Source organism: Ostrea edulis, chromosome 6, assembly GCF_947568905.1.
Source record: "Ostrea edulis chromosome 6, xbOstEdul1.1, whole genome shotgun sequence".
In the NCBI taxonomy this organism is placed as follows: domain Eukaryota; kingdom Metazoa; phylum Mollusca; class Bivalvia; order Ostreida; family Ostreidae; genus Ostrea; species Ostrea edulis.
This window is the reverse complement of record NC_079169.1, coordinates 92900738-92919853: the sequence shown is the minus strand read 5'-3', so window position 1 is coordinate 92919853 and position 19116 is coordinate 92900738. Positions and strand designations below refer to the sequence as shown.

The window sequence follows — 19116 nt, the reverse complement described above, 5'->3', positions numbered from 1 at the left end:
CTGAAAAACAAACATATATATAAAATCAACATAATCTATATCTTATATATAGATTTATCTCCCTGCTGGTGAAGCCTAAAATACCTTGAATTTTGGAGGTGTAAATGTTTTCTTGGAAGGAAGTTGCCATGATGTGCCGTTTGGTTCTACTATCAGAAGGTCAAGGTCAGTTTGATTTGTCATAAGGCACCACGGCAACACGTCAATCATCAGGGTACCACAACCTGGCCAGTACTCTGACAGATTAAGGTGAAGGTCCAGGCTGGGCTGGGACACTATCATGTCAAAGTCCCCGGGGTCTGTTCCCACTGATGATTGGGGGCTGGATACTGGGGGAGCATCTGGTGGAATGTAGAAATTCCCTGGGATTTCTCTGGAAATACAAATACATATATCCCAATCAAGAAAAAGGAAAAGTTTGTAACAACTGCAAGAATTTCATTGACACTGAACTGAATACCTATATACGAGGGTCGTTGTACCTTACTATGCATGTATCATTAACATACCGCTTAAAGCAGAATTTTTAGCAAGGATTTAATTTTGGCATTATTAACAGCAGTGTTGAGATTACTAAAATTCAATATTGCAAATATTTATTCTATATTGGAGGTAAAAGCTATCTTTCTTGGAATTATAAAGTCGCTAAAATTAGCTCTCGCTAAATATATACAGTAAAATATCTCTATCTCGAAGTCCGAGGGACCTCGAAAAAACTTCGAGATATCCGGGGGTTCGAGATATCCAAAATCGATCTTGGATATTTTTTGAAGGAGGATATTTGATGCATAGTATGGGATTTGCATTATAAGCAAAAACCCCGTTGCCGTTTCTTATAGTTTAATACAAGTTGATAAATTAATATTGTTGAATTTCAAAGACAAACATTTCGTTTTTTTCTAATATATATAAACATCCAATTGAATTCACAATGTGTTTCAAAATTAAGATGATCGTGCCTCTATGCTTACTTTAAGTTTACTGATGTCCAGGCTCGACTGGAATGTAGTTATTGCGTTGTAATGACGTAAAAAACAAAACAGACGGATTTGAAAAAAACACACCAACTTTTAAGTGTTTATTGAATAAATTTACGTGTTTTCTCTGTACTAGTTTTATTGATGAAGAGTGTATTATTAAATGCATTATCGTTATTACGAGCTTTACCTTCCAGCGTACTTCGACGATTCTGTGCGTTTATCTAACCTACATGTTAATGATAGAGCGTGTATCATTCCAAACACCATACCTGGAATCGGGTGTGTTAGGTCATAATTGACGGTGAACTTTAGCCGTACTGTTGGAAGGCTTCACTAATCAATCAAGCTGATGAACCATTTATTGCGACCTGGGTCTACTCGGAAAAGGCGAGCGTGGATTAGCGGTCATTAATTATAATTGGTGTAGCCGTGCGTGTGAAAGTGTGACTTAACGACGCCGGGTATAGTAAGCAGAGCGGAAAATTGACTGCACTTCGAGATAAACCAGGTGAATTTAGGGTATGGGACCTTGAAAATACTTCGACATAAGCGGAGTATTCGAGATTACCGTGTTCGAAATATCAGAAGTTTTTTTAATCATTTATATAGGGAAAACGGCCGGGACCGGCAGTCGACTTCGACTCAAGCGGGGTATTCGAGATAAACCATATTCGAGATACAGATATTTTACTGTATACCCATAATTTATAGAAAAATCACTAAATTTGTGTCTTGCTAAAAATACCACTTATACGGAATAGCATAGTCCCAGTAGTGTTTAATTTACATTGTCACAATATTCTTCAATATTGATTCAAACTGTTTTGAATGAAGTTTCACAAAGTCAAAATTTTGGTTGCAGTCTGATCACACCCACATTACTGACTTACTTTGCGTTGTCTGAAGAGCAGTACGGCCACTGGTTTCCACTTTCCTTCTTCCAAGTCTGAGTCAAGCTCTCCACATCTATAGGTGACGGTGATGACCTTGTGACTTTATTGATCAAGCCTGTGGTCAAGGTCACTGCAGAACTAGACTTCTCCAACTCTTGACTACAAAAGATAAAATATTGTATCAGTGATGATGGACTAAAAGTCACCTCAAACACAACTTCCCTCCCCATACTGTTGCTTACTGCCTTGTTTAAATATGAAAAACTAAGAAACATCATCAGATTTTGATTCCCAAGTCTTATAAATGTTTGTAAAAAAAAACCAAACATATTTACCCCTGACCCAAAAACTGAAACCCACAAAAAGAAATCATATATGCCCCTGACCAAAACTGAAATCCACAAGAAGTAAACCACTGACCCCAAAACTGAAATCCACAAGAAGTAAACCACTGACCCCAAAACTGAAATCCACAAGAAGTAAACCACTGACCCCAAAACTGAAATCCACAAGAAGTAAACCACTGACCCCAAAACTGAAATCCACAAGAAGTAAACCACTGACCCCAAAACTGAAATCTACAAGAAGTAAACAAATATATACCACTGACCCAAAAACTGAAATCCACAAGAAAACATGGTAGTCTTTCATCTGAAAATCAATACGGGTTATTAAACCATTAGAAACTGTTACCTGTACAATGAACAGGTAAGATTACAGCTTCCCAATTAGTACCTGAGCTGGAAAGTGAGGTTATGGCTGTGGGCAGCTCCCAGACATTCCAGCTGAAGTTCTCTCCCTTTACCAGGAACGATGACCTCTCGTGATTGTTTCAGACTGGGGGTCTCCATGTGAACAATCAGTTGCCGTGGTAACTGGGATCGAATCACATACAGTGGACACAACAATACCTTCAAAATCAAGATTTAAATTTAAGTCATCTAACTTTGATGATACACAATAAACTTCTGAAATAATTTTGACATTATGGAGACTGAATGAAGAACCAACACTTGATAAGTTTGGGGTACAATATACTTAAAGTTACAATCTTGAATTTGCAACAGAAGCTGACCTATAACAAAGATAAATTATCCCTCATAAAATTTTCCAAGAAGAAGTATGAGTACTACTGTATTATGATCAAGGTAGAAATGTCAAAAAGTAGTTTTTAAAAGTTAAAGACAAAATGAGCAAAAATCAGCACATTTCTCAGCAAAATATTCACTATCACTGATCATGAAATCAATCAGTCGATTACACCATAATTTAACAAAAATTGACGAAAAAAGGTCCTTGCATGGTCGATTTTCAATTAAAATTATCAGAGCACAATCACCGAGCAAAAAGATATTTATGTACATGTAGATATTTATGTACATGTAGATATTTATGTACATGTAGATTAAATATTTCAATATATCTATAACATATATCAATTTGGTGTTGCTCAATGCATGTGCTCGCCCTTTCTCAAAGCAAAAATTAATGATGAAATTGCTCATTTTCTCACATCACTTTGAAAAATTTCATCGTCCACCTTTGCAGTCTGTGTAGTTTCATATTTTGGGGTAAGTACATGCACTCTTGTTTAGCCGATGCAAAATTTATGCCCTTTTTATGGCCAGTATGGGTACAGTCATTCATATCTTTATCTTTTTATGACACAGGTTATATATCATAAGTTTTCATATAAGGAACATTGGGTATGGCACATCAGCTAATTATAGAACGTCTAATATCTTTATATACAGGTGACTCTCGATGGCTCGAACTTCGATCTCTCAAAGTTCTTAGTCTCTCGAAGTGAAATCATGGTCCCAATTTTTCTCTCTATATAACAAAGCAAATTTACTATCAATCTCTCGAACGTTTGATCTCTCGAAGTGAACTTGGGTCCCGTAAAACACATTTCATTGTTTTTCACTCTCCATCTCTCGAAGTGGTGGTAGCATATACCCATCGTTACCCAAGCATGTAATAATTTCAGCTTGGGCCTTACCTGGATTTTGTTGAATGCTGGAGGGGTAATTAGGTGTTTACATAGTTGAAACATCACTGGTGCTTCTTAGTGGAGGTGTCACACTTGAGTATATAATTGGCTAATTGGTCAGTTTACACAATGCACTGGGGTTTTGTGTCTTGATGATTAAAATTATATATAATCTGACTACAAATAAAATCTACAATTGTTTTGACTTGACAACAAGAAAGTAAGTTTTATACATGTACAGGTAACTCTCGAATTATCGCCACTCAATTCACCGCCATTTTCGTTATAACGCCGCATTTTTCTAGGAACATTTTTCCTGTTACTTAAAACTCTCGTTAAAACGCCAAATTCGCTATCGCCATTTGCCACAGTGTTTTCATTACAAAAGTCCATTTCAACGTGTTAATTATCTTGATAAACCGCCATGGGTGCACGTGGTCAGTGAAGCAGTAAATTGGTCATTATCAATCTCCAGCGTATACCTGGACAGAAGGATCCCAGTAATTGTTGTATTGAATAAACAAGAACAATACTCGAGATGAACTGTAGTCAAGTTGTTTATACATCAAAGAAACACATTTCAATTTAGCTATGGCTTCGCCACGAAAAAGGGTCCTGTTAAATTTCGATGAGAAAAAGCAAATCATTACGTACCAAGGACATCATCAAAAATGTACCCATCAGGATATTGCAAATCGTTTTTCTGTTTTATGGGAAAAGGCTATATAAAAAGAAGGACAGTGGGCGACATCTTAGCAGCAAAGGATCGCTCACTTACATAAGTATTGTAAATAGAGGAAAGATAACTCTTACATATAAAAGAACGGTAACTCTATTTCTTCAAGATGGCAGTAATTCAATTCATCGCAAAATTCGTTATAATGCCATAATTTCATAAGAACAAAAGGTGGCGGTTTATCGAGAGTTGACTGTACATAATTTAGAGATCTTCAGACTGTTAAATATTTCAAGTTTGTTCTTTGTGTAAAGTTACTCTAAAACATCGTTTTACTCATTCGTTAGAATTTTTGCTTTGGGTAAAGCGACATAACATTGTTCTCTGTTTAATTTGCGATAGTAAAGCATCATCGGAACTTGTTTTTGCATGCCTATCTAAGCATGATTAAAGAACAAATAAATACATAAACTTTGAAATGTTTTTATTAATGCAAAATAAGGTTTTTTATTTTGATATCAAAGTACCTGACGAATATGAAGGAAAACTTGTCAAAACGATATCATATGATCTTGTTGGTAAACATTTCTGGTTAAAGTAAAATCTGAACCATACCGACAGACCTGCAATTTCCGAATTTCGATATTTTGAACTCTCGACATCTCAAAGTTTTATCAAGGTCCCTTGAACTTCGAGTTATCGAAAGTCACCTGTACATGTACATGTATGTGTATGATGATATCTGTGGTGAGAATAAGTATACAGTAGACAATTGTACATGATGCATTAAAGGAATGCGAATATTCTTTGCAATATCATACCTGTTTGAAAATATATAGTTTACATTAAAATATTGTTACGGTTCAGGACTTCACTCATTCAATACACTACTTTATACCTATACAACATTAAACTGACCTGATAGTAGATGCAACTTTAGAATTATCCAATTAAATCCATATCGTTTGTTACAATGTTGTGATTTTCATTCAGACTAACTGCTTATGATAGAATATTATGAACCCTGAACCCGATGTTTAAAACTACTTCTAAAGTCATTTATAAGCAAAATATGAACGAGAAACGAATTACAATTGATTTTATTGAACTTGATTGTTTTGATTCACATATTGTTATAAAATATGTTATGTTTATTATGTTTATATTGGTACAACGTTATTAAGTAATATTTACAAATTTAACGCGCTAACTTAGATAAACGTATGACGTTATCAGTTTGAAACGTTACTACGTCATCACAACAACCGATGTAAATAAAAGACAGCTGTTTGGAGAGAGAAGATCAGTCAACTACAGAGAGAGACTCGGTACACGTCGAAAATAAGATAGTGGTAGGTAACAAATAGTACCAAGTTTAGGTTACATGTAACCACATATTTATTAGAGTGACATAACGTTTTTATAGTAATTTACAAGTCTTTTAGTAATAGGAATGTCCTGGATTGGTTCGTCACTGTATACTTAACTAAATAACGTTGTACCAACCAAACGAGTTACCATTGTATGTGTATATACAATTTGACCAAAGGATCGTCGCAATAAATGTTATAAACTTTATAGAATATTATTCTTATACATATGACTATCAAGTGAAGATATTATTTCAAAGTGGACCTTCAATTGGTCATCGTTCGTCATAAATTGTGTTCAACCAAAGTAACAATTTCTACCATGACAATTTATTAAAAGATAAACAGCGGCCCATGATTATGTAACTACCCCATACCCTCGGTTTTCGTTACAATATAGTACATCAAATATATGTCATTAGTAATATCACTGTACTTTAAGGCTGTCAACAGGAACTATAAATTTTGAGCAAGTTTGTTCTATAAAAAAACCACTCTGTAATAAACATCAATGTATATTATATATAAGCAAAATTTCAGTTATTGAAACACGTGGTACTGGTGTGTGTGTGTTAGTGTTACAGTAAATTGTGCACAGATGACAGAGGAATACTTAGAGAAGAAAGCTGTTTCACAGATTCTACCAGAGTATTACAATCAAATCCACAAATTGTGAAAATATTCAGATTCCCAGTGTACACTCACCATTCTCCTTGTAGATGTGTAATACTTCTGAAGCTAGCATAAAGGGAGACAATCATATAGACCAAGGGAGTTAATCATTAGAGAGGATGTTAAATCACAGCATGCACATATCAACAAATTGCTCCCTTCTTTGCAAATATTCTCTTTCCATTTTCCGTTACAAGTGAATTTTCAACATGATCTGAAAATCTGAAGGAGAACTGGCTTACTGTGAGGCGAGATGAGCTCCTGACATGCTGACAGATCACGTGGCACCAGATGTGTATCTTGCTGTTATCCGGCATCGTTATCTAAAATGCAATTTATCCGACAGTAAACTTTAATGAGACTTTCCTCTGTTATCAATCTAATAATATTGTTTTCTTTTCTTAGATCCATATAAAGAATCTTCAAATATCATTTCAAGTTTTGAATATTTACAAATAAATAAAAAGTTATTACAAGCTAAGGGAAAACTGCACTCAGTAAACCACAAGATGTCAGAAGCCAATGTAGCTTGCTGGGAAGTGTGACTCTACTTAACCCATCACCTAGTTAAGGATCAAATTTTTGAAAAGTAGGTCAAAGTCCCAGTCAAGAGGTCAAAACGCCTTGGTACCAAATGAAAGGCCTGGCTGAGGAATCTATCTGTGAAATATTAAAGCCTTAGCCCCCTTGGTTCAAAAGATATAGCCCAGATTAAAGTTTTGCTGTGAAGTGTGATGCTGCCGCTAACACCAGGGTCATGACAATAGCTCTCCGGACTTTCGTCCTGACAGGATAATAATTCATTTTTATTTAATCATGACTTAGAAATCTTTCCACACATCTGAACACCTACCTGGATTGTCCTGTTGTCTGTCAGTTTCCCAGCGGACACATAAACTTCGCTTGACCAATCGTAATCATCCACTGGACCTCGGTGAGCACGTATTTTAATGTACTTGATGTGCTCTGGTTCCAGTATGTGGGAGGGGCCAGTGTCTGTCTGGTGAAGCATGACTGTTGTCTGGTTCATCTCGGCTTGTGACGTGGAGTAGAAGATCCGAACATTTAAAGGCACCGACATCCGACTGGTGATCATCAGCTGACCATGGATTGTCACCTGTAAAGTCAATCATATTTTTCCTGTTCTCAACAAAACAATATATTTTGAAAACTGCTACAGTTTAAACACCTGGATCTGATTTACTTATCTCAAATAAGCTCAACTTTGATCTCAATTTCACTTTTTATACTTAAATCAAAGTTGAGATCATCTTAGTTGATGACCAAAAAGATTCAGTAAAATCTGCAATTGAAATCCAACTTGACCTTATCTCAGTTTCTGGCTATGACACCTAGATACATTGTATTGATAAAATCTGTCAAAGAAAGAATCTCACGACCATGTCTACTCACGTGTGAAAACCTAACACACTGTCAATCACATACACATCCTTCACCATGACTACCACTACTGTTTTTCTTGCAGTTTAATTCAACTGTTTCTGGGGATCAGATACCTGTAATTCACCTGCTTCTGGGGATCACATACAGTAATTCCTCTGTTTTTGGACATTAGATATACTTGTAATTTACCTGTTTTTGGACATTAGAATGATATACTTGTAATTTACCTGTTTTTGGACATTAGATATATTGTAATTTACCTGTTTTTGGACATTAGATATCTGTTTGACTGTGATGATAAGTGACTGCTGCTGATTAAACGACTTCATGACCCGCACTATACTGCCCACAGCATTAATATCAAAGGGCTCGGACCACTTCCATACTTTACCATCCACACAAAGATGGAGCTCCTAAAATACCAAATAGTACATATATAGATATTTATATTTCCAATTTTGCCTTTGATATTGTTACCAATTCAAAGGATAACCATTTCTTCATGAATGTGAACAATGTACGGAATATTCTGCCAGATATGAAGTATAAAAATTAACGCGCTTCACAACATATGCTGATGTAAAGTGTTGCAGTTCACGCTCTCATGTATTTTCAAACTTAAGTATCTCCACAAAGAGGGATATGAATTGCTCATGTGACATGTGATGAACTTTGACCCTTACCTGCCTGGCCTTTTGACTTCTCCAGCTATAGCAGTGCATCTCCCTGGATCCCAAGCAAATGTTCTCATCGGTTCCAACCTATAAAAATGGTGATACGGAATCAAGCGTTTTAAATCATGCATTCAGATTTCTAGATTTCTTCTTCATTCTGGCAGATTCTACAGTATCACATGACCTACCTGACCAAATCTGATTGGCTGAGATGTGTCATTACAAATAATGTAGTGATTCAGTATCACTTGATCTGTCTCCTTGGTAACACCATACATCTAAATATTACAGAATGACATTAATGTCTACTTCAATGTATGACTTACATAAACTTCCAAATAAAAAACATGGACATATCAGAAAAGGCCCCACAATAAATCTCAAAATGAAAAGGTCTTCCTCTGCCTTAACCAAGTACATTGTATTATGTACAAAATTTGTGAAAATCTTCCTAAGCAACCTGAAGTTATCTCATGCAATTAAGTGCTGACAGATGAATAGATGGATGGACAGACAGAGTGAGTACTATTGGGCACATAAGACGGGGCCCTAATGATTATACGAGACTTATGGAGAATCCTACCTGGGACCACGCCTGCATTGAACAGTTCAGAGTGTGTATCACTCCTTTACCAAACCTGATAAACACTGGATCTACAGTCAGATTACAGTCCAGCTGTTGCATCTGGAAAAAGAAGATATGATTGTTGTAAAGACACCTACTCTACTTTCATTTTGACATTTTTTGTACTCATGTAGTTCACTTTCATTTTGTACTCTACTTTCAATTTGACATTTTTTGTACTTATGTAGTTCACTTTCATTTTGTACTTGATCAATCTAACCCTACCTTCTTAATTCCAGGACGTAAGCAAATATCCCCGTAGAATACAAATGGTTTGAGAGCGTCGTGCTCAGTGAGATTGCCATAGTCCGTTACCTGTACGTTCGGGGACCCACTTATCTAAAACAAATTGTGATTGTGATTTGATCACACAAGAAACTGTTCAAAAATGAATCCAGAACAGTTATTTTTGCACATATTTTGTCTATTGAGCTTAGTTTTTTTGTTGAAAGCTGCAAATTTGAGAAGCATTAAAACATTCCAGACTAACAGAGTGCATCTGCCTCTTTTTCCTTTGACCATTATGATCTGTAATAGTTCTATTAACTTTAATGAGGTCTTCTGTCAATGTACCTGGATGCTAGTCCTGCAGAAGTCTCCCACCATGTGCCTGATCTGCAGGGTGGAGTTCCTGAGGTACAGGGCTGCAAACATCTGGTCCTCCGGAAGATTGCCATCAAATGCAAAGGGTCGTAACTTGCTAGGGACGCCTGATAAAAGTGGAATTTGCATATACAATGTACAATGTCAATTCTTGAATAACAGTAAACTGCCCTTGGTCTTTGATTAACCTTGACATGACAAAATAACACAGAATGAACATTTCCTGACCTGATGAATGATTTTTAACTTTTAAAATAAATATGTAAATTCTGAATATAACTTTTATGCATAGTATTCCTCTATCAGCAGTACAGGTATGTGCTCAGGAATTACATTGACATGAACATTACAGCTTACCTTTACTGAGACACCTGAAGTAATTATACAGGTATATATAACAGCTTACCTTTACCGAGACACCTGAAGTGGTTATACAGGTGTATATAACAGCTTACCTTTGCCGAAACACCTGAAGTGGTTATACAGGTGTATATAACAGCTTACCTTTACTGAGACACCTGAAGTGGTTATACAGGTGTATATAACAGCTTACCTTTACTGAGACACCTGAAGTAATTATACAGGTATATATAACAGCTTACCTTTACCGAGACACCTGAAGTGGTTATACAGGTGTATATAACAGCTTACCTTTGCTGAAACACCTGAAGTGGTTATACAGGTGTATATAACAGTTTACCTTCACTGAGACACCTGAAGTGGTTATACAGGTGTATATAACAGCTTACCTTTACTGAGACACCTGAAGTAATTATACAGGTATATATAACAGCTTACCTTTACCGAGACACCTGAAGTGATTATACAAGTGTATCCTGACCAGGCTGACATTGATGTGACCTTGAAGTACCGGGATCAGACAGGGAAGGTAACACGAGTCAATCTTCACGGCAGCAGCGAGGGAGGTCGGCAGGAGGACAGAACATCGGTTGGGGAGGTCCTCATCACTCAGCCTGTAAACAAAGACAAACATTCCATCCACTCTCAAAAATGATGCTTCAGTGAAAGTTTTTTTGCACTGATATCTATATTTATAATCAAGGACTGACATAGTGCTTACTTACAAAGGACTGACATAGTGCTTACTTACAAAGGACTGACATAGTGCTTACTTACAAAGGACTGACATAGTGCTTACTTACAAAGGACTGACATAGTGCTTACTTACAAAGGACTGACATAGTGCTTACTAACAAAGGACTGACATAGTGCTTACTAACAAAGGACTGACATAGTGCTTACTTACAAAGGACTGACATAGTGCTTACTAACAAAGGACTGACATAGTGCTTACTTACAAAGGACTGACATAGTGCTTACTTACAATGTTCAATGATCTTACACTAATGTCACACAGTATATATCTATATCTATAAACAAGGACTGACATAGTGCTTACTTACAAAGGACTGACATAGTGCTTACTAACAAAGGACTGACATAGTGCTTACTTACAAAGGACTGACATAGTGCTTACTTACAAAGGACTGACATAGTGCTTACTTACAAAGGACTGACATAGTGCTTACTAACAAAGGACTGACATAGTGCTTACTTACAATGTTCAATGATCTTACACTAATGTCACACAGTATATATCTATATCTATAAACAAGGACTGACATAGTGCTTACTTACAAAGGACTGACATAGTGCTTACTTACAAAGGACTGGCCTAGTGCTTACTTACAAAGGACTGACATAGTGCTTACTTACAATGTTCAATGATCTTACACTAATGTCACACAGTATATATCTATATCTATAAACAAGGACTGACATAGTGCTTACTTACAAAGGACTGACATAGTGCTTACTTACAAAGGACTGACATAGTGCTTACTTACAAAGGACTGACATAGTGCTTACTTACTAAGGACTGACATAGTGCTTACTTACAAAGGACTGACCTAGTGCTTACTTACAAAGGACTGACATAGTGCTTACTTACAAAGGACTGACATAGTGCTTACTTACAATGTTCAATGATCTTACACTAATGTCACACAGTATATATCTATATCTATAAACAAGGACTGACATAGTGCTTACTTACAAAGGACTGACATAGTGCTTACTTACAAAGGACTGACATAGTGCTTACTTACAAAGGACTGACCTAGTGCTTACTTACAATGTTCAATGATCTTACACTAATGTCACACAGTATATATCTATATCTATAATCAAGGACTGACATAGTGCTTACTTACAATGTTCAATGATTTTACACTAATGTCACACAATATCTAGTATCCTATGGTTTATTGTATTGCATATGAGAATAAAATTTACACCTTTAAACCCAAAACAGGTAAATATATTGTCTGCATGACATCATTGTACCTCCCAATTACCAAAAGTGACATAAAGAGCGTCCCTCCACTTACTCATGTCCCGGACAGTAGATCTGATTGTATTTAACCAGCACCCTCCACATCTTAGCCACAACTAGATCCCCCACAAGATGACCTTTGACCTCTGGAAGCTCCAACACCGTCTCTAAATTCTCTGACAAATCAAACTCTATGTAGGTCACATACTGCCTGGTGACCAGGTCATAATACTGTAAAGCACAGGGCACCTGAGGAACAAAAAATGATTTCAAAGATTCCATTTTAAACTAATCTAGATCATTTAACTACATGTACTTCAGGTATGAAATGACAATTGAGATGTGTGTGTACACCTTATCACCAAAGAAATATTTTTCCAATTTAACTTCTTTCACCAAATGATGCTAAACAAACCGTGGTGGAGTGAATTTCATTGTCTCTAGATTTTACTTATCATAAGATTGAGGATACCAGTATCTGTTTCTCCTCAGCTTTACTGGAAAAGTTCTGAGGAAGGTTGAATGGTATCGGAGTAAAGGACATGTGGGAGACAACTCTAGGCTGACTGTAACTCCAGGTCATACTGCCCTCGTCACGCTGGTCCTCATTACAGAACACAATCTGTCCCACCGCGGGGAACATCACCCCGCCATCTGTAAGGGAAATAACTCTTATCTACAGGTAATCCTCTCTATAGAACACAATCTTTCTCACCACGGGGAACATCACCCGCCATTTGTAAGGGAAACAATTGTAAGCTAAACCTGTATTCAGAGAGGAAGGCTTCAGTTTTTAAGATCTCATCCAAAATCACCAAGATTTAACTTCTAATACAAGATCTTGTCAAATGAAGTCAGTGTTAGGGAGGTACTCCTCTCTATAGACAGAGAGGACAACCTTGACACTGAATAAACCCAACACAAAATCAAAAACCACAACACCATCTTTTCTGTGTGCAAAGAGAATGCATACATTCTATACTTGTTACAAACAAAAACATCACATCTTAAAAAAGACAGTACAGCTCATTTTGGTGACCTCTTTCTCATCTCAAATCATATTCTTTCTTTCTAATACATGTTTCCTATTATGAAAAGGATGAATGAATGATATTTTTCAACTTTGAAATGATTGCATGTTTCATTAAAAGTTACACTAGGGGTCATCTTATATAGATAATAGGATTTTGTCCAGGAAGCAAAAATTCCGGGGATGTAATTTAAAGATTATAATTGTTTAACCTTGGAAATAAATGTAGATAAATCAACAAAATAGATATCATTTACAGGAAATGACTTTTACGAGTCAATGGGACTCGTTCTAATGCTTTGAAGAAAATTGATCAAATTGACCTTTACTATCCCATTAATGCATCCAATAATTATACGACGATTCCATCCGTCAATGAACCTTGTGACAGTAAAAGAGAAGCTTTCCCTGCATAAACACAGACACAGCCTATAACTGTACTACAGAAAGCACCTTCTGCCAAATCATGTGAGGTAATTCACAGAGGCTCTGATCACTAAGGATCATGAATTTGTGAATCATGTAATTAGAAAACTAACAGTAATTATTTAATAAAATCACTTGGAAAAAGCAGTATAACTACAAACTGACCAGTGTTAAAAATGACACTGAAACTGACCGGAGTCCATGACATATTCAAATTTTCCTGTTCTCAGATCGTCCCTGGAGGATTCCTCCACACCTAACACTGGCTCTTCCATCCTCTCCTCCTCCTGCTCTGACGGTGATTTGGTATGTTTCTTGTTGACTTTCCTGAACTGTTTTCTAAAATTCTATAAAGAGAGCAACATTATGTCAGATAGGAGATCTTAGCAGGCACAAACTTCTACAAACCATCAATCGAATGACACAGACATAATACATAATTGTTTATTTTATTTTCTATGGTAGAATTTGACACTTCAAAAGCACGCGTAGTGTATTTAAGCTGGGATGACAACATTTTTTATAAAACTTACCTTGAGGCTTTTCTCAATCACATGTACACACATGACATGCTCCTGTCCAAAAGAGAGGAGAATATGTTCGACAGTAACTGAAGTGACCACTCTCGGAATGGTCAGTGGAGTTATACAGTCGTCTTCATAGAACCTGACCACAGTGTCCGCAGCTAGACTGACCGGGCCAACAAATGGGCGGGACTTGTTCCTGTATCCTGTACTGACCGTCAAATCCCAGAAAAAAAGGTCTGCAGTCAGGCCTTCTGTTTTGTCTGTAGTGTAGAGATGGACGTTACTTACTTTCTTAGATGTTTACAAGCCATGCTGGTGAGTATGGACATAAATACAGGCATTTATTCTAATTCTATCTCAAACATACGAAACCTTGACCTCTGACCTGTGTTTTGTTGATTATGAATCAGGTTGACCTCCAACTGAATCTCCTCCATACTGCTAGTCAACTGAGCATGCTCATCCTGAAATTCTGTTTCCATGGCTACAACAATTTGATTGCAAACAACATCCACACTTCCAATCTTCGACAAAACTGCTGTAAAACAGATAGACCCTTGGAAATAAAATTGCGGTGTATAATCATTTCTAGAGAAAAATAATGATGGTACTGTAAATCACATTTCATTTGCTAGAACATTATCTAAATATAATTTTGCGAGAGAAGCCATTTGCGAAAATTTAGTTCTTGCAAAGAAACTCTTAAATATAGAAGGCTTAAGCAATGAATAATGATTCACGAAAGTTATGTCTCATGAATAAATACATCACTGTATCCATGTGAAAATAAAGTCTCGCAAAATAAAAGTGATCTACAGTAACTTATAGTAGATTTCATCAAGTGTATCATAAATACTAAAGAGGGCAGTGACAAGTTTGCCAAGTCTTTGTCCTCTTCAGCATCCATATTTCCCGAGATGAACTGTAATTTTACTGACATGTATCAAATACCTCCTTACCTGTACAAAGTTAATAAGTTCACTAATAAAGGATAATATTCATGAAATGATAATGAAGGTTATAAGAAGAAGCTGACTCACTCTGTATTGCGTTGGTTGTGGCACTTGCTGCAGTTGCCTCCCTTGATAAAGACTCTGTCATGGGCTTTGTGGCACTTTGATCACTAGGTTGTGACTCCAGGATGTCACCAAGAAAATTCTGAATTTGTTCCACTTTGTCCAGACTTAAGTTTACTTTCACAGGTCTCTCCACCCTCACACCAATCTTTGCTGTCAGATGAAAAAGAAGTGGTTAGAAACTACTCAAAAGCAAGATGTGTTTGTAAAATACCAGGTAATGCACCTGGTGGCAACAAAGACTTATCATAATGGAATGTATACACAAAATAAAAAAGTACTATCTTAAATAGTTCATGAGATGTTGCATAGGTTAACTTATCTTAAAAGTTGTTCAAATTCCAAGAGCAAGGTCACAAGGTAAAAAAGTTTGGTTACAAAAAAAGTCTTGTCACAAGGAATGCACATATGAATTCCATATCAGTCACCATTCAAAAGTTATGACTAAGGTTAACGTTTTGGAGAGATAAATAGATCCCCCCCCCCCCCCCCCAAAGCTCTCTGATTTTTAAAACAAGAGCATAATTATAATAGCCAAATATTAGTTGTCGGAAACCATTCAAAGAGTAGCTGTGAGAACAATACAAAGATTTGCTGTCAAAAGCCACACAGATTACTGTTGAAAACCACTTACCTCGCTGGATGATGAAATCTGTGACAGACAGCGTACACAGACTGGGGGGAATGCCTGTCTTGGGATTCGGCTCTCCCGGTCTGGTCTCAAGCCAATTCACACCATAGGTTGACCAGTCCGGTAATTGCTTTGATAAATCTGTCACGAAAAAGGCAAACAATGATAAAGGGCACATAAATATACATGTATGTATATAAACAGATACAGGGCATATAAATATACATGTATGTATATACACAGGTACATGGCACATAGATATACATGTATGTATATAAAGAGGTACAGGGCACATAAATATACACACATGTTTATAAACAGGTACAGTCTCAATTTCAAGAAGAATTTGGTGTTGGAGATATATCATACCTGTAGGACAAGAATCTCTATGGGGCCCTTTTAAGGAAACATCATAGCATGAAATTTCAAACTTCTGGGTGTCATGGTGACAGGAAAGCACTGTATGAGGTTGCCATAGATACAAATGTAAGAACGGTATGACAGAGACCTCTTTATAAGAATCTCCCCCACCCTCTTCTTTCTTCTCTCTCACATTCTCCCTGTTGTCTGTTCCCATGTCAGCCACATCAGCTTTGTCTACAATGACCACGTCCTCCTCCAGAATGACCCCCGATTCTGTCTCCTGATTTCTGTACAGTGAACAAGACACCACATTCGCAGTGAGTAACAGGTCAAAAGGTGTGTAAGATTTGGCTCCTGATCCCTGACCAATCCCTGTTACAGTTTCAGATCTCACTCTCCCTGGCGATCTCACTGAAGATATGTCGCTGCCAAGTCCGCTGTCTAAAGATGCCTCAGATTTTACTGGGGCTCCGGTCGGACTTTGTCTGGAGTGTTTTTCTCGTTTGGTCCGTTTTCCCGAAAAGCTGGATGCAGCAGTCTGAGCCAGGTGCTCTAGGAGCTTTATTTGACTAGTCCCTGCATAGATGTCAAGCTTGTTGGCAACATTGATCTCGATGGAATGTCCACACACCAAAATCTAAAGTGCCAAAATGATGACATGATGAATACTGAAGATTTACATGTAAACTGACTAATTCTAAGAACTACAGAAGTTTTCTGACTGACCTTCGGTACAGGCTGTACTTCCTTTCTCTGAGATATATACACAATGGCTGGAGCTGCTACAATCTTCATGTCCAGTCTACACAGCATGGGCACCAATTTTATTGGTTCACGTTCATGACTAAAAACGACGTCTCCACATGAGTGAAAAATTCTCAAACGGGACATGAAACAACATACAATCAATCATTAATGACCCATCAATATGATATCTGCTATGGTTTTTATTTACAGCTTTTCATATGATAAAACTTTGCATTTTGCAGCATGTTGCGATGTTTTTTTTATTCATTTCATTACTGTAACAGATGCACACACTAGTAATGCTTTGATTTAGCATTACCTGAAAGGTTTTAAAACAGTGTTCCATTCTAGAGCAGGAATCTGAATCTTCGGCTTTACCAAGTCTTTCTGCCTCTCTGAATGTGTTTGCTGAAGAAAATCTCCCCATTTCCCTGAAAAAAAAGTAAGCATTGTAAAACGTTTCATGAAAGGATGCCGGTGCAAAGTGTTGCAGTTGATACATGTATCATCATGTATCTTTATTCAAAATGAAATTCATTTTTTATATTCAGTAAATATAAAGCAATACATTCTACTTTCATTTCTGTTGGAATTCGTTCTATACAGCTGAACTTCGGTGTCTCAAACACCAAAATCTCAAATACCATGGGATATGTTGAAGTGATTCGGAAGTCCTAACCACTTATTCTATAAGAATCTTACCCTCAATATCTCAAATCCTGGGATATCTAGAAATTGTTCTGGTCCCATTGAATTCACAATGACAAGGTTTGACTGTATTTATGAAGATTTACACATGGATTGTTCACAACTTGTAAAAACCTTTGCTCCCCTCCTTCTGCATGTTTTAGAACTTTGGGTTTTCTTATATTTGTTTGTTTTTGCTTGTCAAGGATTTTCAGACCATTGTGAAGTCAACTTCTTCAGCTGTCCCCCCCCCCCCCCAAAAAAAAAACGATGCTACATGCCTGATTATATTTATATTATCACATGGTATCACTGTGCTTTTATTTCCAGGTATCTGTTGATCTTCTGGTATCCGAAGTATCAATTGTATCATAGCTTGATCAGAAATAAATATCAAATACGACTAACACCCCCTTCCCCATCCCTTCAATTTGACAAAATGTACATTAATTTTAAAATGTGTTCTCCATAAGATTAAAGAAACTAAACTTTATTTGATATTAGAAATATGATACCTGTTAAAACTCAACATAATAAAGATTTTTGTACTGTAAGCTTTACTATACCCTATTTGTTGATACTATTTCATCTGAAGCTTTAGATCAATAAACGTGCCCCCCCCAACTTCTGGTGCAAGGGCAGTAACTGTAAAAATGTAGGGCATTCACACATGCATGTACATGTATGTTACACCAGTAACTAGCATGTCAAAACAAGAAATACTTTTATTTGATTTTAAATATTCAAACACTGATCACAAACTTCAAATATCATCATTACTGTAAATTTGTTTTCTGATGCAAATAAAGATGAGGAAATATTCAGTAAAGTATTTCAACCTTGATTTAAGAAATCGCACATCCATTTTGTCATTTTTTGGATGCACACAATACATAGGACTGAGATTTTTTTCATGAATTTTTTTCTCTCCAAATATGGGGGAAGGGTTTATACTATACACAAATGCACACAATACATAGTTCTATAAGGCTGATAAAAAAACCAATTAAGGTTAATCGATCCTTGTGTGATGTCATAGGTTTTACAAAAATCTTTATCAAATTAAACTTTGCACATGATAGAAATATATCTTCTGAGAAATTTTATTCACTGCATAAAATAAAAAATCTGGTAAACTATTGATATTGAAAAAGTGTATATTTTCTATAGATAATCAATTTTTTAAAATCAAAAAAATGTTGTCAAGGGCAATAACTCCTATGCTGGTATTTCTTCTACAGCATGTCTATTATGCATGATTTCCCTAATATCCACAAATAATTTATACATATTTATGAATTAGCAGTTTTTTTTAAACTGTTGACATTTAAAATTTGTCATTTCAACAAGTTTTTATCTATTTTAATTATTCTGCACAACGAA

At 36.3% G+C, this 19116-nt stretch overlaps 1 protein-coding gene across 2 annotated transcripts in view; it reads right to left on the bottom strand.

The window, feature by feature from the left end:
* LOC125683438 (intermembrane lipid transfer protein VPS13B-like) overlaps positions 1 to 19116 on the bottom strand; it is a 64848-nt gene that overhangs the window by 29510 nt on the left and 16222 nt on the right. For both annotated transcript variants that reach the window (XM_048924578.2, XM_056142734.1), the window contains exons 21-42: positions 17366 to 17477; positions 17026 to 17143; positions 16306 to 16936; positions 15940 to 16077; positions 15270 to 15458; positions 14615 to 14767; positions 14236 to 14489; positions 13896 to 14049; positions 12719 to 12900; positions 12302 to 12495; positions 10689 to 10864; positions 9861 to 9997; positions 9513 to 9626; positions 9246 to 9347; positions 8851 to 8940; positions 8672 to 8749; positions 8249 to 8401; positions 7438 to 7701; positions 6827 to 6907; positions 2609 to 2784; positions 1871 to 2032; positions 85 to 373 (exon numbers count right to left, since the gene is read on the bottom strand). In XM_048924578.2, the coding sequence (XP_048780535.2) occupies positions 85 to 373; positions 1871 to 2032; positions 2609 to 2784; positions 6827 to 6907; positions 7438 to 7701; positions 8249 to 8401; positions 8672 to 8749; positions 8851 to 8940; positions 9246 to 9347; positions 9513 to 9626; positions 9861 to 9997; positions 10689 to 10864; positions 12302 to 12495; positions 12719 to 12900; positions 13896 to 14049; positions 14236 to 14489; positions 14615 to 14767; positions 15270 to 15458; positions 15940 to 16077; positions 16306 to 16936; positions 17026 to 17143; positions 17366 to 17477 (3947 nt within the window). The remainder of the gene's footprint in view (positions 1 to 84; positions 374 to 1870; positions 2033 to 2608; positions 2785 to 6826; positions 6908 to 7437; positions 7702 to 8248; positions 8402 to 8671; positions 8750 to 8850; positions 8941 to 9245; positions 9348 to 9512; positions 9627 to 9860; positions 9998 to 10688; positions 10865 to 12301; positions 12496 to 12718; positions 12901 to 13895; positions 14050 to 14235; positions 14490 to 14614; positions 14768 to 15269; positions 15459 to 15939; positions 16078 to 16305; positions 16937 to 17025; positions 17144 to 17365; positions 17478 to 19116) is intronic.